At 38.0% G+C, this 24371-nt stretch overlaps 1 protein-coding gene across 1 annotated transcript; it reads right to left on the bottom strand.

The window, feature by feature from the left end:
• Positions 1 to 923: 923 nt before the first annotated feature.
• On the bottom strand, positions 924 to 24363 carry KDSR (3-ketodihydrosphingosine reductase). Its single transcript, XM_083827490.1, has 10 exons — positions 24110 to 24363; positions 18410 to 18499; positions 17257 to 17313; positions 13365 to 13430; positions 13123 to 13218; positions 11795 to 11986; positions 9961 to 10044; positions 7142 to 7225; positions 4652 to 4753; positions 924 to 4314 (listed from the first exon to the last, which is right to left on the bottom strand). Exons 1-10 carry the CDS (start codon positions 24215 to 24217, stop codon positions 4195 to 4197), a joined length of 999 nt encoding a protein of 332 aa, XP_083683616.1. The 5' UTR covers positions 24218 to 24363; the 3' UTR covers positions 924 to 4194.
• Between the last annotated feature and the right edge of the window lie 8 nt (positions 24364 to 24371).

Genomic DNA, 24371 nt, shown 5'->3' with positions numbered 1-24371 from the left:
TACTCGAGTGTGCTTGGTACTATCTGTGGAGAAAAAAAAAAAGTGGAACTACCAGGTAGTTTGGCCTTTTGACTGAAATCTATCTATGTTTTTTAAACAAAAAATGCTACATTTTTACATTTTAAATTGCCTACAGGAATGAAGAGCAATCTACTTTGCCCTGCTACTGTTATTGAAAGGGAAGAAGTCAGCAGCTTCAGTTGTGAATAGAACTGTTAACTGTCCAGTGCTCTAAGATTAACATCAGGCCCCTTGCCTTGGAAACACCAACATCCTAGTTTTAAAACATTTCAGATAGCATAAGCTTTCCTCAATCCATTTTTGATTTTGGCTCTCCCATAATTCAGTAAGAATGACTTTATAAAAGATTGAACTACTGCAATTCTGGATGTGGCAGTAACCATCTCAGGGGTATTTCTCCCTTACTTATTATTTTCTTGGAGCTAGCTGTTCACCCAAGCACTCCTACCACAGAGCTGGAACAGCAATTTTATATACAGCTGCACGTTCACCAGTGGCACAGGAAGACAGCTACTGTGGAACTATTATTTCTATTGTTTTCCCACTAGGAAGAAGGAGAATCACTTGGCTCATCAGGATTCACAAGCAATTCCAGAGAGCACAAGCACCAGTTATATACTGGCGGCATCTCCTACAATAAAGGCAGATTTTGTCAATTTGGTGCCACATTCCACTATGGTTTGATGACAACACTGAGCGAAGGAGTTTTGCATCCTTCGCCATCTGCTATACACCTCTGCCTAGGCTGCCAAAAATGGAAGAACATATTGCCCCCCTGCCGTCCTAGAAAATTAAGAGGATCCTGCTGAAATAATCCCAGATTAAAAAAAAAAAAACACCAAGCCCTGCAAATGAATTTAACCATTGCTCTTCATCCCTTCAAAGAACTCCAGAGTTAGAGGCATTGTTGATCCTCCATTTATTTTGAGAAATATAAAATATGAAAACTAGTTTACAGTTCCGGCACAAAAGTGATGAAGCAATAAGCACAAAGTTTCTTTTTACAAATAGTACTATATATTTTTACCATTTAAAAGTGCCTAGTTTTTCACAGCAAATAAAGTTTATTTACCTATATCTTTTGTCTTAGTAAAATATTAAATCTATTTAAATTGCACATGAACATCTTGGTAAAGTAAACTATACGTAAAGTTACAATAAATCTGTATTTAAAGCAGACAGTCATTAGAAACTACACGGAATGGAAGAGACTATTGAGGTCTAAATTGAATCTTAAAGACTGACCAAGAAAACAAGAGACAAGACACCGACTGATATGGCACAAGTGATTAAATTACTGACAGTTTGACAAAAGGTAGTAGTGGCTATTAGAAGTTCTTCACGGATTTAATACACTGCTAAAATGTTTCGATGCAGAGGTTTAACATTTAAACTGGCAAGATAGCTTTTTTGACTGTTAAACATTATTCCACAAGATTACATGGCATCTCCTTCACTTAATATTGGACTTTAAAATGAGTATGATGGTGCGTAAGAAAAGAATGAGTGTACATAAGAAAGTTTTACACCAAAGATTGCTGCAGTAGACAATTTACTACACCGTGACAATAAAACGGTTGAAACGTTTATCAGTTGAAATGAACCGTACTAACGTGCAACAACAGAAACTAGAACATTTAGAGAGATCATTCGTTTCTTGTTTCTTCCGAAAGTCTGCCCGGTTCAGATTTCCAGAACTGCTGCAGGGGTTCAACCTACAGTTTTACTGCCGACACAACTAACTTACGCTATGCAAAATCAGGTGTGAACTGAAGCATCTCTAGACCAGGGCCTTAACTTTTACCCAGTTTCTTATTCCACCTTTACAAACTCTTGTACTGAGTTACACTGTTCATTATTTGGAGGAGTCTTCAGTCAAGATTTCCTGAAAAGTGACTAGTGGTTTAAGAGGCCCAACCTGAAATATTTTAAAGAGGCCCAGCTGTCATAGCGTGCGCGCTCTGACCTTCTGGATTGTTTCTGAAATGCAAACACTAACATCCCAAGTTGAAGATCCAAAAATTCAAGTATCCAAAGTCTTACTGGTTTCAAGACCTGACCTTCAAGCCTGTGTTGATGTAAAGTCACCTGCATAAGCATTTCTTCCAAACTACTGCATAACTGATTCACCCCACTTTGGTATCTTCTTGCAGATGGTCAAAGGAGTATTTGATTTCTCAAAGTAAGAATTAAAGTAGATAATCAGGTCCAAATCATATTGTTACGTTGCTTTAAGAAACATATCAGTGTTGACAATGGATGTATGATAAATGCTCCATTATGTGTCATTCACATTATACAGCACAGAAAACATATGCAGACTAGATTTCTCTGCACTAAAGCCCAGCTGTTGAAAAATGCAGGAATATACTCTATTCTCAAAATTAATTTGATAGTATAGGCATGCACAGCTTCACAGATCTGAACAAAATCAAGAGGCAGGACTGAAAACATAGGCTTCAGGAAGAATTCTACAGTGCCTCAACGTCTGCAATCTAATGAAGGTCTAACCACTTCAAATGAGAGTGCCAGTGTGACTCCCCCAATGTGATCGTAAACCAGGTATTACAGCAAGTTTAGCCTATGTGAACAAAAACTTTTAAAAATGATCAATAGAATTCAGAGGGAGAATAAATAGCCTTAATAAGTTACATTCCAAAGTTTTTCTGGTTAACCACCTACTATTTTTCATCCCAGCTTAATTGAATACCTCTTCTTAAATAGGTACATAGAATATCTTAAAAGCAATCAATTTTGCTTACTTTGCTGTTAAATACTACTTTCAAGGAAGTGAAAGCGCTGAGTTTTAACAGTAATTTTAGATTCAGAGTACTGAGTGAAAATGGAAAAATTGACATTAAAACACAGCAGTGCTAACAAATACAAAATATGCAGCTTTTGGGAAAAAAAGCAGCTCACAAGGCACTTGCTATAGTGGTCCATTAAATAAATGGTGTATATAGTGCACCCTTGAAACATCATTGTTATGCATCAAGCTTTTTCAGTGTTAAACAATTTATTAGAAACAACCATTGGGTCCTATGTATTCTGAAGCAATTATGGAGCAGCCTTGATTCACATATCATGTAAATCAAACAAATTACAAGAGGGGCAGGGGAGAGTGTTTTAAATCATTTCTTGTCATGTTAGAAGTTCTTCTGTTTAGTGATAAAACTCATCGTGGAATGCCACCCTGATTCCCCTCCCCACCCCCCATTCCAAAAGCTACATTCCTGCTCCTCTAAGAGCCTGGTATTTTAATTACAACTGATTCTACCATCAACTACTGGTTTGGCTCATCATTTGCAGCTTTGAAAAATAATGTGCATAACAGCAGCATTAAGCTACCTTCCTTTTCAAAGCAAGAACTGGCAGATAAGAAAAAGTAAGTAATTGTAAGAGTTGTACTCTATTTCAATGGCTTAAAATGCTGAAAGTCAATCACACTTGATACTGGTTTCGTTTGTTGTTGTTGTTGTTCACAACATACTTCAAGGGCCAGAAGAGCTACAGACCCTGTTACATCTCCTAGCATTTCTCTCCTGGAATGGGTTCTTCATCTCCCTTTAGAAAGTATGTATGTATTTATTATACCATACTTTTTAATTACTTCCAGACTGAGAAAGCTTGGATCATATGTGTATCTGCCGTCTTAAGGTTTCCACAATTGCATGTTGAACAGAATAAGGAAAGCTGTCATTGACAGAAGGATCTGTAGATTGGCCAAAGGAAAATGTAACATTCTAAATTAAAAAACAGTCCCAAAAACATTAGCAAGAGGTACCAACTTGTTCAGGGGACTTCAATCTACTTCTGCCCAGTCTGCCATGGTACTTATTTTTTCCATAAGCACCAAAGTAAGAAAACGTAAGCATTTGTCCAGAATCACCGCACATAGTCCATTCTCAGGTTCTACCCTACAGATGACTTACAAATTCCGCAAAGTCTCTCCAACTCAAATCACCAAAAAAAGCTAATCCTCATTCACACTTTTGCATAGTTTGGCATTTTCTGGAGTTATACTTTTGTTTTCTTTCATTGCTTTTGAGGGGACTCATCTGTCACATATCCAAGTGCTTTCAGCCTAAATCCTTCAAGAGAGAAGCCGAGTCCCACTTGAGCAGCAAGCTGTTCAGGACTGCTTGACATTCTTCTTTCAATTCAAAGTTAAGGTTATTCAGTTTTATCTGCACTTTCAGATTTTTCCCTTTGCATCATGCAGCGACGAACTATGCTGTCAAAACTTCCTAGGTAAAACAGGCCAATGATGCGAAAAATGCCCATGCAAACAACCTGGAAACAGAGAGAAACATCTTTCAATTCATTTAGGATCCTGGATTGCAGCATATTTTTTATTTATGAAATAAAGGTTCCATGCAATACAACCAAGAAAAAAAAAACAACACATGAATACCATCAAAGCTATGTTACAGTTTGAGACTAAAAACCAGGCAGGCATTTTAGCTTTCTTGCCAACTCAAAAATATGACTTTAGTTTCCTAAATTCAAGTCTCCATAGTGTTGAGAGCCATTTGATGGAAAAAAGAATTGCTGTTTGCATAATGTTCTACATATTTTATACTATTTTAATCTAAGAAGTTGTGACTATGGTACTCTTCTCAAATCTTACCTGCTGAAGACCTTCAGTAATAGAAGTGACTGGTGACATTCCACTTGTCAATATTGATAGCATGTAACCGTCGGAACCAACTGAGCTGTTAAAGTTCCCTTGCTGGATGGAAGGAAAACAGCAATTAAGGGCAAAGTAATTTATCCAGTTGTGCCAAGTCATGACGTGTCTTAATTTTACAGCTATTCATGATAATTAACTTAATGTCACTCTGAATTAATATTTTGGTTAACTGCAGTAATATTTTATGTTAAAATATTAAAAAAGTGTACTATACAGCAGCATTCCAAAAGGCATTCCATTAAAAATGGACAAGGACCCTACCTTTTATAAAGCTACAGATGTGATAAATGGCTAAGTATTGCTTTATAAGCTGGGAAGGATCTAAATTTCTTCTCGAATCATGCTTACTAATGGAGAAAACACACGATGCTCTGTTTGTAAATATTTCAGAGAGAATTACACCCTACCTTTGTCAGATCGCCAATCACCACTATAACTGAAAAATAAAATACTGCTTGCCTTTTGTTAAAGTTAGGTTGCTGGGAGAGGTGTACTTGAGACGCTGTGTAAGCAGTACTCCTTCATTTATGTCAATGATCTTGATTTGCCTCCTCAAAACTGCAAAATACATTGCCTACTAAGCAATTCAGTTGGCAAAAAAAGGGGAGACAGAGCAAGATAAAGCACCATTTATTTATTTTCACCAGAAATATTGCAGCTCTATAGCTCTCACTCCCAGCCTTCTCCTTTTCTTTTTTTTCCTAGCAGATTGTGCTGGAGAAAAGACTTTCTGGAACTCTGCAGGACTACACCTATGGAATGCAGAAGCAAAAGGAGGAGGTGGTACTCCTGAATCCGGGTAGAGGGCGTAAGATTTCACAGAATCACAGAATTGTAGGGGTTGGAAGGGACCTTGAAAGATCATCGGGTCCAACCCCCATGCCAAAGAAGGTTCCTTAGAGCTGGCTGCCCAAGTAGGCATCCAGACAGGCCTTGAATGTCTCCAGAGAAGGAGACTCCACAACCTCCCTGGGCAGCCTGTGCCAGTGCTCCGTCACCCTCACTGTGAAGAAGTTCTTTCGCATGTTGGTGCGGAACTTCCTGTGCTCCATTTTGTGGCCATTGCCCCTTGTCCTGTCCCCACAAACCACTGAGAAGAGGTTGGCCAAATCCCTCTGTCTCCCACACCTCAGGTATTTATACACGTTGAGGAGATCCCCTCTCAGTCTTCTTTTCTCCAGGCTGAACAGATCCAGGTCTCGCAGCCTTTCCTCATAGGAAAGATGCTCCAGGCCCTGTATCATCTTTGTGGCCCTCCGCTGGACTCGTTCCAGGAGATCCCTGTCTTTTTTGTACCGGGGAGCCCAGAACTGGACACAGTACTCCAGGTGAGGCCTGACCAGGGCAGAGTAGAGGATTTGGCTGAGCTACTACCCAACACACACCTGAGGGGACTGAGTTCCTACAATAAAGGATTACTACTTTTAATTTCGCTTTTAGTCTCCCAGATGATGGTTTGAGTGCACAAATACCCCACCTGAACTACAAAATAATCCGAAGTGCTGGAAAGCATGGTATAGAAATATCAGATGCTTAAAGAGGTGAGATTGGTCTTCCTTAAGAACCAACATAAAATACCATGTGAGGTGGTACTTGATTTTAAAACTCACCACCCTAAAACCAGACATTATTTTGCACTTATGTGCTGTATTTGTGAAACTATTGTAAAAGCTTCACAAACACCTGCAAATGCAAATCATGTTGAAGATCACATTTATGGTTCTTGGAACTGTAAAATAATTAGTTTTTAGGATTCAATAGCTGTACTTTAACGACATGAAATTTCATGTTTATTTCCACTTTTATTTGGTTGTAGGCACCTCAGAACATCCTTGGTGCCCGTTTCTTCTTATTTTATTAAGAAGGAAGCATTCTACAGCACAAATTATTACAAAAATTCCTCAAAAATGCAATAATCCTTTTTAACTATGGCAGTCTTTTATGTATTTTAATCACTCATGAATCAGATACTTAAGACATTAAAAGCCAAAAAGTCTAGAAAGCCTCCATGTATTGCAAAATCATTTTGATATGAACTCATGTTCAAGAAAAATCAGATAGTCAAACAAGCTTTTGAGGTTAGACAAATGGTATTTGATACACGAAAAGTCAATAGAGGTTAGTACTTTAAAGAAAATTGTGATCTGCCTTTGAGACGTTGCATCATACAGGTGCATCACTTTGTTTTGTCTAAGGAACAACTTCGGGAACCTTTTAGTTCAAAGAGATCGTTTAAAATCATTTGTGGGCATGGTGGCAAAAGAAGAATAGAGAAAAACTTCCTGTTCAAACTAACCAGCAAAGAGTACCATTTTATCTAAATTGATTTTTTATTTAGCTGAGCCATTTTCTTAGTCTTAAACACCCATTACATGCCATCCAAGTCTCTTCTATGAAGGTCATACTTTAAAAGGATAATTTACTTACTATGGCATCTTTGACTATAACTCTGGCGACTTGTTCTGCTTGGCAAACAGATGAGGTTTCAGAAATTAGCTTCGTCTCTAAAGGCTTTAGTAGAAAAACACCATTGTAAGTTTGACTAACAACACACAGGAAAGGAAACACAATGGTCAACTTTTGGTTTTGGGCCTTTCATCGTGGATGACACTGTCATTGTTAACATGTAGTATCACACTGTCACCTAAAACGTGCACTTAAAATTAAGGGAAAAGCACCTTCAAAAATAATAGCTTAGTTTTACAAAGAAAAATGCCCATTATTAATATTCTTAGTTTAATACTGATAGAATATACTACTAGAATACTGATAGAAATAGTGTTCTTTCCTACAAGCCTACAAAACAAACTTATACTTAGATGTTTTGGTTGTTTCTCAAACCCCACACACTGGTATCTACCAAAATCCATCAATGTATTTCACTTCTTTGTGAGGTAAAATGGCATAAATGCTCTAAAACACTAGAATAAAATAGTTATGGCAATTATTTTAACAACCACAATTTCTTTTTAAAAATCTGATCTGTTACAAGAACAAGCAGCAAAAAGGTTTAAAAAGAATTTAGAAGCATATTTGTCATTCAGGTACTTTTAACAAAAGAACAATGGAGCTAAACGCATAGCACGCTATTTAAATGCTAAAAATATTAAGATAGATGGCTCTGTTGATAAAGAACAAATTGCACTATATTACAAAGAAAAGTGCTTAGTTACACGTAAACTTGTTATAAAGGAAAATTCAGTTAAATATAATAAAGTTTAATTGAAGCATTCAAACCTAGTCAATACTGGAACTAGCTTAATATTCATAATCCGTTCTGAGATTAATCCTTAAAAAAACATACACTTCTAGGGAAGAGCTGACAATGAGAGAAACCTGTAATCGTTCAATCTGAAGAACTACAGAAATGAAATTCCACAGAAATAGGCCTATTTCCAAGTACGTGCAGAATTATGAATCATGATGCTCTGACTAGGCTCACCAATTTATTTTCTTAAAATACACATATTAAAAATTTTAAAAAAAAATCAGTCTCTGTCAAAGGAAATCACATCCAAACACCTTTTACATGCTTTCCTGCAGTGATGTAGTTTGTGTCATCAAATCTCCAGCTCATAACCCCTATGTACTTTTTAGCTCACAGGTCAATATCAACCAAATCCAAAAGAGATAGAGGGGTGTTGAAACTAAGTTACAATACGATAAATTTGGAAAAAATCATCAGCTAAATTGGGAGCACCAGACTACAGTTAATGACATGTTGAGAAAAAGGCAGGCAGAGCTCAACCATTAAGTACTCCATCTGGCTAGTCAGTCAGTCAAAGCACTGTTGTGATGTGTCAAGCAGTTATCTCATAGAGAAAGAGCTTAAACACAAGAAAAACATATCCTCATATCTGACCTTTTTTGCTTAAGCTAACTATTAGTAATGATTACAGAAAAAAATAGCCTAGCCCCAAAGAAATGCAAACCACAGAGACAGATGTTCTAAACTAAGTAGCACTAAATAAACGCAACAATAACAAATGAGTGTCTGAACAGTTAAAGCAACTGAGTATTGCAGATATTTAAGGTGCTCTATCAATGTAGGCACAAATAACCCGAAGACATCATGTGTGCTAAAACAGCATAAATCTGCATTTAAAGACAACGCCTTTTTGACAAACGAGCTAAATCTCACTGGATCTCTTTTAAACAGAAATCTTAGATTAACAGTACATTTTGCTGGTGAATATATTTCCCTGAAATAGGCTATTATGTAGAAAAAAATCCCAAAGAATGTGCAAGCTACACAAGTATCTGCAGATGTCTAATTCTGGCACTTTATGTGGCTGCGTGGGAGTATGTTTAACACAGAATATCTATATCAAGAAATTATGAAGAATTGTGTTACACAATCCCTGCTGATTCTTATATAGAAGGGTGAAAGACAAAACAAAATTCAAGCCCAATTTCTTATTACACATGACATTAGATGGAGCATCTTGAAAATGGCTGATCTACTTAAACACCAGGTTTCTAGTTCACAGTATGCAGATAAAAAAATAGACATTTTCTCTGGTTAGCAGATACTTCAGTCTGAACAGGGAGCCTGAATGTAGTCCCACCTGCACCTTTTTTATTTCTCTGAAGTTATATTTCATGTGTAGGGAAGCATCAAATGACGAGAGGCAACTACATTTTTGAAGGTCAAAACTTAACTTTAAGCTAAGCCAAATGAAAAAGGCCTACCACTGACACACCCTTCTGTAAAGGCGGTATCATTTGCACTACAAACACAATGCCAGAGTTTCCTTCATACTTTAATAGTAGCTGTTACCTAGGATTAAATCGTGTCATTACATATATTCACATGGTAGCTGACTTGCAGACTCCATTGAAGAAACTAAGAATTATTTTCATCTGTCAGAACTATCAGAACAGCATAATATCAAAATATGCAAAATAGGTATATTATTTCTGGCTCATTAAGCTTTTATATCAAAACAAGTTATATTGGTTTTACAGTTTACTGTTCCACAGCAATATTTAGACTGTGTATAGAAAGACTTTTCAACGTTTTCCCATTCATTTAAAACCAGAACAATAAACTACACAAAATTATCCTACCAGCTATTTAACTCTCAATAGCAGAGTCGATAAAATTAAAATGTTTAAGTACTTCTTAAAATCCTAATACGCTCTATTTTCAATGGCAGGACAGAAGGGAATGGAATCTGAAAACCCACTGCCTACTGCAAAGTGAACCTTTAAAAACATTACAGTAACACTGAAGAACAGTTTACCTTTGTTTTACTTTCTTCTGCAAAGCCAGGTGTGTCAGTATCTGGAGGATAGGCCACTGTTACGTAGATATTATAGGGTTTGACCTGTATTTTACAAAAGTCAAGTGTTACCTTAATATTGACAGCTTTTCACATGCCTGTCAGAACTTCATTCATTTCTCTTGTATGGAAAAAATACAGCAAACACAAGTTTAACAGGCATGTAGTGTTAAATCACCCGCATATCCAGCATTTGCAAGATTTGGAGCTTTGTCAAATGAGGAAGCAGAACAAAGACTTTAAGGAGATGGTTGTGTTGCTTTGTTTAGTAAAAAGCTTTAAAAATTCTGCATTTGATGAACATAAGCGCTTTTCAAGATTCCTAAAAAGAATACAAAAGGAATTTAGTTCTACTATTCTATTGAGTTCAATTTTAAAGACAACCAAAACACTGCCAAACACCAGTACCCCATATTCATAAAGACAAGGCCAAAAAAAGTTTCACCGAGGCTTATTAGAATGTTTTTTTGTTATTATGTCATATTTTCACTGCTGAACAAATGCGAGAAAAAAAAAAACAAAAACATAAAACTCAAGTTTAGTATCTTTATCTCTTACAGATATGTGACTCAAGTCACAAGGCTTTTCAACCCATGGTTTAAACTTGCATAGGGCCAAAATCTAAGGAGACAAAAATAAATAGAAAGTGTGAGAAAAACTTAAGTCTTGCATACCTAAATGCGATCCTTGCTGTATTTGTATTATTTGCCACAGCAGCACATCACTTACTACACTACTATAATAAAATGACTACAATACAAGTCTGTACTCCAATGCAAATAAAGTTGTTGTGAATGAATGTATTCAGAGGGCTAAGATAAAGCAAAGTGTTGTAAAGCCCTAAGCAATTTTATTTATATTACAAAACCTTCCATATGAAAACACTGAAATACCATGTCACAGGTCCATAACACCTTATTTTTAGATTTGAGGAAACCAGTCCTCGCAAAAACGTCTGCCACCAGCCTGAAGAAAGGCCCTGCAGTCACATCATTCTGCAGGCCAGAAGCGATCAGATGCAGTTTTACCCCACACTCTTGTCCTGATCAAGGCATCCAACTACATTGACCAGAACAGGGTAAGAGCAGCAACAATACAAGGGTCTAGAACCGAACACAGACACTTAACTTACAAACATTAATAACCACGTATTTACACACTTAACAGAAGAGGAAGGAATGTCACTTGCAAATCAAATTTACCTGTCTTTCTACAATAACGTACTTATAAGTCTCCTTCCATTAAATCATGAAAAGGATGTCTGCTTTTTAGGCTTGACTTAAATTTAGATCATTACAATATTAAAAGCTCATCTATACCAAAGTTGAGAAGAGTAAACCACTGTCAAGACAAGACTTTTGTGGGCAATCATCATATTCAAGCTTGCAAGTTTTACTGTCTCATATAGCTCACATACCATTTACCGTGGCCTCACAACCAACTTGGGAATCGTTTGCTTAAGAGCTTTAAAAAGAATTTTTACAGAGAAGACTTAAAAATCCAAGTCTTTTTTGTTGAAATAGAAGATTTTCTAAAAACATATGTTTTTATGTGGTCATCTCCAGCTCTCGAAACAAGCTGAATTTGTTCTCTTATGCAACTGAAATCAGCTTAGTTTACACAACCCCACTCAGAGCAATATGATTTTATTGCTCCCAAAGAAGGGCCTACATAGCACACATCAGCAGTGTTGCACGAGAAAAGCAAAGTCATTGAAGTGAAAATTTGCTCTGCTGCTTGTTAAAAGAAATACTTCTGTTTACAGGCAAAAATACTTAAATCACTGCGCACACACCTCCATTTGCAGGGCTTCAGCCAGTCCTCGAAGAGCAAACTTTGTTGGAGAATAAGCTGTATAACCAAAGAGGCCTAATTGCCCAGCCTGAGATGATACAAACACAATCCTTCCCATCCGTCGCTCCTTCATGGTAGAGATCACTGCACGACTCGGGTAAACACTACCCAGATAATTGACTGCCATTAATCTCTGTAGAAATGATATTAAGATGGTATTTGAGTCACAGATTTAGACTTACTCAGCTGTTTAGTATTATTTCTCAAAAACCCTATTTCAGTTTGCTTTAACAACCAAGTTCACTTGATTTGTATTTCTATCAGCTGGCAAAAGAAACAACTGTTTTCTGTTCTACAGCCTCATAAACTGTTCTATAGCTAAGAACCTCACCTCAAGACAAAAGAAATCCACTGTATATACATCTTAACGGCATTCAGGATACTGAATATTGTGACACTAATACTTCGAGATACTAATATTGTGAGCCATAATGGCCTTCACAGACAAAAAAAGAGTATTTGACAAAAAAAACCTGACTGGAACAGTGTCGAGGAAACAATCCTTTTATGAATGATGTATGAAAACATACTGAAAGTTTAAAGATCTTCCTAAAACAGGAAAAATTCCATGTATTCATGTATTTCAGAAATTTTCATCTTTGGCAGGATAAGAGGAAGTCTTTATTTTTACTCTCTAGAAGACCTATAACACAACTGGCCGCCTATATGAGCAATAGCACAGATGGATGATTTACATCTACAAAATTATGCCTATTTAGCATTTTTGCATGTTTCAGTGATGACTTGTGGGATGGGAAGGTGGGAATCATTAAAGTAACCAAAACGTAGGGGTGTTTTTTTTTTGTTGTTTTGTATTTGGTTGGTTGTTTTTTTGGAGGTCTTTTCATTAAAGCAGCGGCTTCTCAAGTTCCACCAAGTTGCAAACAGTCTGTGCATCTCACAGTTGAACACTGACAAGACTGATTTTTATTAAGCAGGTTAAAAATATGAAATAACATCTTCATCAGGAAAAAGAGACCATGTGAAATTCAATGTCTTTCACAGTGCATTTAACTACAAAAATGCATGTCAGGCTCTCCTTATCCTAGATGGAGGACTTGCTGTTTTGACCTATCAATGGATCAACAATTAGGGAATAAGTTGCAATCCTTGCAAATCTAAAGATACATTCTAATTCTGAAAGCTACCACTAATCAAGTGCATCACTACTCATACAGTCTGCAAAGACACAGTAACGTAATCTGTTTCTTAGAACAGCTGAATAACAACTCGTTTATACGATGAAATAAAAAAAGTATGCTCACTCACTTCAAAAGAATTCACTTCAATAGCCTCAAATTTTCCTGTAACTGATGTTCCTGCACAGTTTACAAGCAGGTCAACTGGCCCCAGCTTCTCCTGAGCCTGGAAGAGGATAGATGTCAAGATGTTCTTTAGTATGATAGATATTCCTCTAGCACAATATCACTATAAGAAATTATTTCCATTAGAAACACATCACACACTGATAATTTTATTAATATACGCAGGTGAATCAGTTACTTCCTCACCTGTTTTAGAACGTTCTCCACCTGTTCGTAATCTTTAGATACATCAACGGAAATACATAGTACAACCTAAAAAGGGAAAGTGAAAGAAAATTTCGTAACTTAGGTCCAGTAATAGTTGGCTCCAAGTCTTTCAAAATGAAACTACTCAGTGATGCATCTTTTCCAGAATAAAATTTTGTTGTTGTTTTGTTTGTTTGTTTTTTTTCCTCTTCGACAGGACAGTTTGCACTTCTCCCACACTGCAAAAAGGAATCCCTGCCCCTAATGAGTGTATATTAAGAATAAACACTTCAGGATCCTCAAAGAGATACTTTGTACATGAGTAGCTATTTCTAATTTTATCATTCTAAGACTCAAGTTAATTATATAAAGTTTAGTAAAATTGTTCTAGCTAAGACAGTCAGAATTCCACAGTTCCATATTTAACTTTCGTTAAGTGTGAAACACAAGTAAAACTATCAGTGTGGCTTAGGTTCATCTTTAAGAAAAAATCTGAAATGTTTTTTCCACATCATAGAAGGGCATGGTTGCCACGTCTTGCTCTGAAACTGCAGCATCAGCACTGCAATAAATATCAAAATGTATTAAAAAAGCTGCTAACATGAGTATTTGCAATGTGCTTTTTAAAAAAAATAATTAAATTTAGCTGCGTGGAATTTAATTGGAATGTATCAGGGACAAAATTAAAAAAAAAATCTAAGAAAACTGATTAGTAGCAATGCCATATATAAAAAAAGTGAAATGGTGTATTCGTTTACTCCTTGTCTTGGAACAAGAGATCATGGATTTTAGTTTGAAAGATACAGGAAAATGAAAACAAACATTGGCCCAGTGGGGCGAAAAAAAAGAGTGATATCTAAGTTGTTGCAGCTGGAAGTTAGTATTGGTTTTCTTGGAAGGTACTGATTACTGCTAGCAACGTGATCTCAGAATCTCAGTTTTGAAGCACCTTCAGATCAACTTCCGGCCACAGGAAGCACTGCCTTCGGGGTATCACTTACAAACTGTAAGATTACTGCAAACCCCAGCTTGGCGAGGGATTTACAAATAAGCTACCTCCTCTGCTAAAAACAAAACAAAACAAAAAAACACACAACAAAAAACCATCAGAGCTTTGGGGCAATTCATCATCTTCAAAGGAGAAGCAATCATACCAGAATAAAAGTAGGGACTCCTGTATTCTTGTTCTGATTTCTATGCCTTCCTTTACTTCAGTCAATTCATTTAAACTCTGTTTGAGTTGAAATAAAGCCATCACTAGTTTCTAACAAGTGTTATCATGGTCACTTGTCATGAAACGTGGACAAAAAAAAGAAAAGCTTACCACAGTGTAACTAACTGCTTTGGCAGCTAGTCATTTGTCAGTTTTGCCTCTGGTCAGACTGCAACACTTCTTAGCTGCATAAACAGAATCTGCTTGCCATTCCTGTGCAGCAGGTTGGCTATTCCTGCCTCCCAGCGTTGTGTGTAGTTGGACATCTGAGTAAACTTGTGGTGCAAGTTATTGATGGGTCTGCGTGCATCTCCCCTTGAGGCATTTTTTACTTTTTGGAAATATTTATCTTTTACAGAAGTTTGAGAACAAAATAATAGTTGAGCTAAGATACCATTGGTTTACAATCCGTATACTATCTGCCTGTCTTTGCAAGATCAGCAAGGAGGTTAAAGTCACAATTCCGCACAAAAACTGCATAGAACAGTTATTCATATTGTGAACAATATGCTTAGGAACTAACAAATTTTTTATTAGCTACCATCACATTATACAATTCATCTCTTCATTTCTATTATCACATTTTCTTTCTTCTGCTACTCTATGCTGATTACCTTTGTTCCAGCGCATGCACTGTGGATCCACTCCTAGGAAACAGATTATGCTGCCAGAAAGCCTAATATCCTCATTCCAGTTGCTCGCCTTTTGTTCTAAATAGTGCTTTGTCTGATCATTCATAAAGCATTCATTTCTCAATAAAAGCTCACTTCATCTCCCAGTGAAGTAACTAGGAATATTCCATATTAGGAAAGGGATTTTCTTTTTTTAATTGAAAAAAAAGAACAAAGATTTTGTCCCATTGCACACCTTTACTGATAAAGAGTGCATTGTCAGCATTCTAAATAAGTGACACGCAAATGTCTTTCGAAGACTATTTGCCAAGTCAAACACTAAAATGTACGTAGATACCAGAACCCTGGTTGTCAACACAACCTGGTTTCATGCATATAACCATGAGCTGAATGTATGTAGTATATAATCATGTAAACAGCGATCTTTCCCTCTTAGCTTGGCATCTAGCAAATATAACAGTCTCTGTGTATGTAATCCATGCCAGACATCTTTTCTCTATACTTTCAGCAATTGTCTTGTACAGCTTCTGTCAGTTCAGCTGTCCTCGCTTGTCAGTTTCTTACCCGCTGTTCCAGTATGAGCTCTGCCCCAGACTCCCTGCTTTTTCTAATTGTGTTCTTTGCATTTAGAACAGGCAGGCTTCCTTGTCACATTGTCTACAACCCAACAATAGGTTCACAGGAGGGCCAAGCTACCACTGTCACTCCCACCGTAGCCAGATTAAGCACAGACAAGTCTAAAGCTGCTACTGCAAAAGCAGTCTTGTTTAGCCCACACTTAGGCTTGCTCAGTCTTGAAGATACTTCCTGAAATTTTAACTGAAACTCTTACGGACACGTACCAAGTACTATTCTGTAAAAACACAGAGTCCACAGTTGTCAAGCTTGGACAGATTTTTAACGAGACCATCCTGAGAGTGTTTGACAAGGGATTAACTTTTTTTTTTGCCAAGCTTGGGAAACTATGAGAGCAGCTAAAGGAGAATGGTTACCAGGATTTATTTGTTTTAAAACAGACAAAATATAGGTCCTCCTCACCTCAAATGGCTTAATTTTTCAGAATAAAGTTAATCTGAGTAAGGCAGCATGCACAGGAAAAAAAGTGATCATGTTGAGCCATTTGACAAAAATAAGACAATTTTACAAATTAAAGTATTGAGAAAATTTAGTCTTGGAAGTCCTAACATTGGCTCCAAATATTCACCTTTCTCCATTGCTTCTTTTCAAGAGAATATTCAGCTTATTAATTCACCAGACTAAGGAAGCGATGCATTACAGCCAACAGACACCGAATCCCTTATTACAAGCTATTAAATTGTTACTTTTGTGATTACAAATGCAACCAAACAAGTTCTGGAACACAAGAAAGAGGAAGACAAAAACGTGATGGTCAATACCATTACCCTCTCCCCTTGATTATTAGCAACAGTAAACAAAATTAGCATATCATCTTGAAGTTGTGTATTTTGAACATAGCAAACTGACCTATTCTAAAAGCTGGTACCTTAGCAGACTCTAGAACAGTGCCTTTAAGCAAGTGCACACTATTAATTCACCAAAGCACCTTCACTGTTTCGAAGTCTGAGAACTTCACAAATTTGCGCATCTGTTACAGAGCTTTACCGGGAAACAGGACAAACAGCAAGATATTGTGAACTAAACCTGAAAACAAGTATCCCAAGACAGTTGCCGTATTTATAAATTGCAAAGGATGAGAGATTTGAAAAAAGTGGGTTCTTCCACTGGATCTTGAACAATACAAATGCTTATCAAGTGACAGTAAATTGCAGCTATCCAAAAAAAGCATACTACACCTACAGTTGAAGACATCAATCTTTTCCTCTGAGAAAAAGCAGTTAAGATACTAGGCAACATCCAATGTAGCAGAGTTTGGAACACCGCATGTAGGTAGACTGACTTTTTTTGAATTCAAAGAAGGCTTCACCTACTCTTGTCAAACGGTTTTCTTTTAAGAACAGGACTACTGAGGCTACGCTGTAGTGACAACCTTGAAACAAACAACAGCTGTAGGTAGCAGTGATCTTACCTGCTTGTCATTAACGGAGTACTTTTCTATTTCCTTCTTTGTCTGCAACAGCTTGTTCTGAAATGGATATAAGAACGGCTAAAGCACTGCAGTTATGAGAACACGTTAGTCTTCAGTATTTCAAGAAGGCTTAGAAATATTCCCTAAAAATCAAAAAAAAATCCTCAACTAGCAATAACACTCTCGTATTGTCATCTTAGGAATTTATGAATATGTGATCAAAACATCAAGTCCATGAAGCTACCAGAACGCAGATATTTTTCATTTCATCTACTAAATCCAGCAACAACTTCTGTAAGAGATTTAGCGCTTCTTCTTCATGTAACTGTACAAAGCAATTACAACAGTAGGGAGACCAAAATACAAAAGAAAAGACTATTTTATTTTTATACGATATTACACAACTATTCTGAAAACTGTCATGGAATTACCATGAAAGTTCAATGAAAATCCAGCAAATGCAAATTGCCATGGTTCTACCAAGAAAAATTGTGCTAATTTTGGCTCTGCTCAAGGTTATGCAAAAAAAGACAGCTGGAACTGAGAATCAGGAAAAAAAAAACACAACAATTTAGGTGTTTTTATTTCCTTGAAGGATTAGTTTTCTCTTTGAATCAAATAGCCCATGTTAAACCTGTCATTCCAACTAGATTTTCAGTATCTCTTAATTAAGAAAATAAAAAAGAAAAAACAAGAAAGCACAGAGTAACCCTTTTTCCTCCAAAGCTATCTTGATGAACAGCTTTTCCCTAGTATGATGGAATGATGATCAGAAACCAAACTATTCTGGAATTTTAAGTATTGACTTTAATTCCCCTGTTGTCACTTACTGTAGGGAAATGCTACAGTTTTAAAGAATATAGGGCTTTTCCTGCTTTGGTCCTCTCACAGATCTAGACAGTGAAATAGGTGATGACATTAACAGAAGCGATAGCAATGGCAGAGTTTTAAGGCAGGCTTAATACAAATTCCACGTTGGGCTACAATTCTTAAAAAGACAGCCACCTCTCCTCTGCAGATACGTTAATTTTAAATAATTAGAATCGCCTTAAAGCACACAGTGAAAAATATACAAGTAATTATTATTCCAAAATCATTCCTCAACCAAACATTCCATGAACAGAGTTTAGCCAGTAAAAACACGTATACTTACCTCATCTCTTGCAATCAGTGTTATGAAAGCACCTTGCTTATAACATTCAATAGCAATACATTTTCCAATTCCACTGGAGCCTCCGGTTACCTAAAAATTATTTGAAAAAGTCACTGTTAGTCCATTGTTCTCACCCCTACTCCTATACAAGAAAAGTCACATCAAAATTAAGTCACGTCAAAAGTAGACTGAGAGTAAAATACTACCCAATGAAGTGTGAATAAGCAAGATATACTAGTTTACTTTTTTAGTATGAATGGAAAAAAAAATTTCAATCTATCGACAGGCCTCTCTCTCTACACTCCCAAAAAACAGCTTAACCTCAGTGATATTTTTTCCTCATTTCTTACGTCAGGCTGACTTAGACCCACTCCCATATGTGCTCTCTCACTGGCTTTTGACAAAATGTGGTATGTTATTCCTAAAAGATGGAATTAGTTAGAAGTTGGAAATCACTATTAATGTTAACTATAAGAATGCAATTTACTTACTGTCCCTCCATACACAGTTACAATAGAAATTATCTGTAAAATGGACATTTGTAAACTACCCACTGGAAGTACCATGTAAACACAAACAGGATTAAAGAAATTACCTTCCTTTTTATTAAAAAAAAATAAAATCTTTAATTTGACAGCTGGCCCTTTGTAGAGTATGTATCTCAGTCCCTCAGACACCTCCTGTTTTGTAGGGATCCCAGTCCTAAGCCTCTGTAACCTTTTCTTCTTTCTCTGCATCATAACTCTGACTAGTCTTACGCCAGTCAAATAGCAGTTTGTCTACAGACAAATGCAAGGTGATGCATTTGTCCCCCATCACCTGTTGGAGGGCACACACTGCCAAACACCACTAATATACAGGTGAATGTCACATCAACACCTCTCACACTACCCTCCATAAACCTGCGTAGGAACTCCATGTAGAACAAGATGCAGATGACAACCTTGACCTCTCTTTTTGATGAAAACAGAAAAGTCTCCCTGGTACTGCCTTTTAGGTGATTTGTTCACTTAAGCCCAGTCTCGGTCAGTGTGTGCCTTCAGTCCTTAAAGAAGGCCACACCCATGTCTTCCTTACATGACTAAATTTCTTGAATTTTCTCCTAAGAGGATATTACTGAGAAAATACTGGAAAACTTTGTTGAAGTGAAATTCCTCTGGAAGTTGTCATTTTTGCTCTTTATCAAGACTTCGGAGAATGTAAGGTATCACCTCTCTTCTAAGTACGAGAGAATGAATGTGCTGAGCTAATTAGTGGAAGAGCAAAGACCTCCAGTCTTTAACTATACACCCTTATCTGCAGGTGCCTCAGAGTTTTGTTTTCATAGACGCATTATCCTTAAAATTCTTTCCTTTCCTGGAGGCAGTAAAGTCAGAAGAGTCAGAAGTGCGCTCTCATGAGTCACCAAATTCTTCTTTCCTATGACTGTTTTTATCACTAACCTTCAGAAAAGAGCTTAGTACACTAATGGCAATTGTGTAATCCCAGCAAACAAAGATTTACAACATAGCCACAGTTTTTTTCTGGTTTGTCTGCAGTCAGAAATGGGTGTAACTTTCACAGAGACTAATGTTAGCTTAAACTCCTTACGCTTCCTCTATTATTAGAGAAAGTTACTTCAAATTAGCTTCTAATTGACTCTGTGCAAGATTAGCTTCACTACACTAACCTTTGAGAATGACTCCACGATGCATGTCCTGTTCTGGAGGTGCTAAACCTGGTCTGTAGTATTCTGAGCCAAGGATGGCTGCTTTCTGAGTAAATTAAGACTAAGCAAGAGCATTGGTTAATTATTTGGGACTCCAGAAGAATTCAGAATTCATGTAATGCTTCCTGATGGAAAGAGGTTAAGAATTCTAGTTTATTCCTATGGTATATTGCAAAACTTCAGCACATCTCTAGGATTAAAAGACTCAGTTTGCTATGATCAGCCAAACCTCAATTTCCACAGGACCCATGAGCTGCTTTGACAGATTTTCAACAGCAGCAGGTACACCAGCACAGAAACTAATGAATGTGCGTGGAAGACTGCTCCGATTCCAGTTTTTGGCACTGCACCGAGAGACTGATGATTGCTACCTGCACAAATTGCTGAGTATCATGAACAGGTCAACTACACCAGTGCTTGAGGAATTCTTTGAAGGTAAAGGTATTGGCACCGAGCCTCTGGCTTGTCAGACAACGCTAACACTTGCTTCAGAAAGACAGGGTCTGAAGTCATCCAAGAAACGGGAAAATGAAGTTTTTATTTGCAGTCACACCCGAGAGCACAGGACAGGGCTCGTGTCAGCTAGGTCAGTGACAGGAGGCAGAATCAATTAGCTGGGAACTGGAGTGTTTGGGAGGAAGGCTCTTACTAATACGTGGGAGGTTGTTACTAACACGCACATTTTTCAGCAACATTTATCGTGAATGTAAACAACAGTAAAAAAACACACAACATACATACAAACCCTGACACTATTGAAAACTTTGTGCCGCAAATGAAATTAGCCTAAGCAAATCTGCAAGGTCTGCTAGGTTAAGTTTCTAACACAGACGCTCAGAAGGAATGCATCCACGCCATTAAAGGAGACATTATTACAATCACCCTTACGCCCAGCAGTTCTATACTGATATTGCATTTCATTAGTGCTGGGTGTCTGAAGTACCACCGAGCCAGTCCTTAAATGCCACTGTAACCCAACCTCAGAGGGGCTAGCAAAATCAAAAATCTTGCAATGGTGACACCAAACACAGACTGGTTTCTTGGCAAGAAGGGACAACTAAATACCAGTATTAATTCAGATATTCAGAGCACAGTACTATAAGTCCTCAAACAATGTTATTAAGCTGTTTCTCTGTTTGAGAAGAACCTATACCAATCTAGGCATTCAAAAGAAGATTCTGGCTCCAACATCTCGAGCTATGATCCTTGGTTACAGAGTTCAGCTTCTAAGGATGGCAGGGTTTATTCCCCCTTGAAAAATAGACAAGTCAGGGGTGAAGTAAAGAAAATTGCTGTGTGTGACTTTCAAATTAGAGATGCTGGAAACTTGCCTCAATCGATGAGAAAGTCCAGTCCCAAATTGATATTTTCTGATGGCAGTTCTGTTAAAGTCACAACCCGATTGATATGGTATTTCCAACAGGACTAGTTAACTTTCCCTTAGCAGCACTGGCTAAAAGCCGGCTTCACGCTTTGAGATGGTGTGCTAGCAGAAGGCATTTCTACTGAAACAGAACATCCCTGCAACCAGCTCTGAGTGGCCACTGTTCCTGACCAGCCCCAAAATGACCTCTTGCTGAACCACTCAGATGCCTCCAAACCACAGGTCACATCACTCCCCACACAAGGGCCACAACGCTGAGACACCAAGATGGGTCAACTTTAAGGACAGCCAAAGTCCACCACAGCTATCTGGTGAGCCCTGCACAGAAGTGGGGGGTATTTCTAGACCCTTATACCCGTGGCTTTGGCATGTGGAAGGAAAGAAGAGAGCATGTGTGGAGGGCAGATGTAACATCCCTGACAAAGTACAGTTAAATGTGATGCAAGTGAGCATGATGTACACAAAACAGTGACAACTGCCATATCATATCCTCATTTTCCTGTCTACTGTTATAGCCAGCTACCTAAACAATAGCCTATCCTCACAGAACAGGTGATGTTTGCTAGTATGTAGCTTGAGACCTGAGGAGAAAGTTGAAGCCAAAGGCAAAAAAAAAACAAAAAAAAAGGTATAAAATGCTCTTCTAGACTTCGAAGAGAGGAGAAGTTCAGCATGAAAAGCAGCAGCTCTACAGCTGAGAAATAACTTTTAGACCCTTGATTCTAGAATACCTTCCCAGTCACGGTGGAAACAAAGCAAGTATTAAATGTATAAACAGCATTTCTTTTTACTGACTAAGCTATGCCTGATGCTTGAGCTAATGTGAGAGCAGAGAAGTTGTTTTTATTTAATGGTGCTCACTGGGGTCACCAAAATACACAGCAGATAGAGAACAGGAAGACACCCCACAAGATTACACCATCACTAATCTGGAGCTCTGTGGACTTTCACTGCGACCAGCAGTCCTAGTCTTTTCTAAGTAAAAGGGACTCCTATAATCGTGATTCCTCCAGAAAGCATGCCTCGGGTGACACAGGGCGCATTTCCATCATGCAAGTGACTCTGCTAGAAGACAGATGAAAAAGAATCATAAGTTTTCTGCTTCAAATCTCTGCCCACTTAGTTACTTAGCCACAACTCAAACATCTAACTATATTAACCATAACTTTTAGGAGCAGAGAGATATAAGTTTTATGAACAACTAAGTAGAGAGTGAAAAAACGCTGATTTAAATTGAAAATTCAATAAGTAATTGGTATGAAATGCTGTCCGGAACAGTGTCCGAAGTTGTACGATGACCTTCGTTAAGAAATACAACAGATTTTCATAACAGTTTCAACAAGCTCCCAGAAAAAAAGAGTTTATAGATAGGCCTTCCTTTTTATGCTGCAGAAAAAGAAATTTATTGAGTATATGTTGAAAAAGTGTATTTACTGTGAAGTGGTAATCATTTGTCCCCCGAGGAGGGCTTATCCAGCTAAATAAACAACTTACATCCTTCCTTTTGTTAAATATGTAAAATCAAACCTGTCTGAATCTCACTACATTACTTAACCAACTGAACTAAAAGCATATTGAAATAGCACAATGTTTTCCCAAGTAGTAATTTTGAAGACTGGGTTTAACTGAGGCCTGACAAAGATCACCAATCATTAAGCTTTGGTGTTATCTGAATTAAGTCATATGTTTACAAGAAATTATATATGCAGAGCACAAACAGATTTTGACATTTTTCTGTCAAAAGACATCAAAGAAATCCTTAAAGAGTGTGATGGTCCTAAATATTTTCAGGCTTTAATAACTTCGGAAGCAGAAAACTCACTGCCATTAGATGATGTGGGAATTCCCTTTACACACACAGTCAATGTGGAAAGCCTCCCTGAACAAAGCTTCTGATTTACAGTACCATTATACAATATTTTTCCTTACACAGTTAGCTAGAAAACTTGAAATCCAACATGCGCAAGTGTCCAGGGTTATTAAGAGCATCTACAAGTCTGAGTATCACAGAATCGTCTAGGCTGGAAGGGATCCCCAAGATCACCCAGTCCAACCTCTGACCTAACACGAACAAGTCCTCCACTGGCAATGAAGACTGAAACAGCTGCTCCACATCTCACTGGTTTGCAGGAATACTTTAAGAGCATAACTCAAGTCGAAGTAAAACAATAGCTCTGCCAGCAGCAATGCGGATGAAGCTGATTACCTGCAGATTCATATCGTGAGGCTGAAATACACCTACAGCCTTTTGCTCCATCAGTATTTTAATGCAATAAACTCCCTATTTGGACAAGAATTCTTATAAATTTTAACAAGACTCTCAGAAATGCCGTTTTCGAGGCTTCCCCTTGTGCCAAACCCAGCTTAAATTGCTAACGCAGCCAGCAGCCGTGGCTTGGGCGCGAGGTTTCCCTCACAGGAATATTTTCATCGTTCTGAACGCGACCCAAGGGAAGGGGCTCAGTTGGAGAAGGAAGAAAAAAAAAAAAAAAAAAACCGCGGCCCAACGGTCGAAACGGCCAGCAGCGGCGGTTAACGGCCGCCGGGGGGGGGATAAAAAGGAGGGAAGGTGGGACACCCACACCCACACAGACGACACCTCACTCACCACGACGTGGGCGCCGGGCAGCTTGAGGGGCTTGGGGCTGATGAGCGGCGACACCATGTAGAGGAGGAGGACGAAGGCCACGACGAAGGCGGCCGCCAGGAGCAGCATGGCTGGGGCCGGGCGCGAGGAGGAGGAGGAGGAGGAGGACGGGGAGGAAGCGCAGCCCCTCAGGCCGACGGAGGGAGGGAGGGAGGGCGGCGGGTGCCCGCCTGCGCCGCGGCGCCGCGGGGCCGGGGAGGAGGAGGAGGATGGGGGGGGGGGG

Source organism: Anser anser (genome assembly GCF_964211835.1).
Source record: "Anser anser genome assembly, chromosome: 2".
Taxonomy (NCBI): domain Eukaryota; kingdom Metazoa; phylum Chordata; class Aves; order Anseriformes; family Anatidae; genus Anser; species Anser anser.
This window is presented reverse-complemented; position numbering and strand designations above follow the sequence as displayed.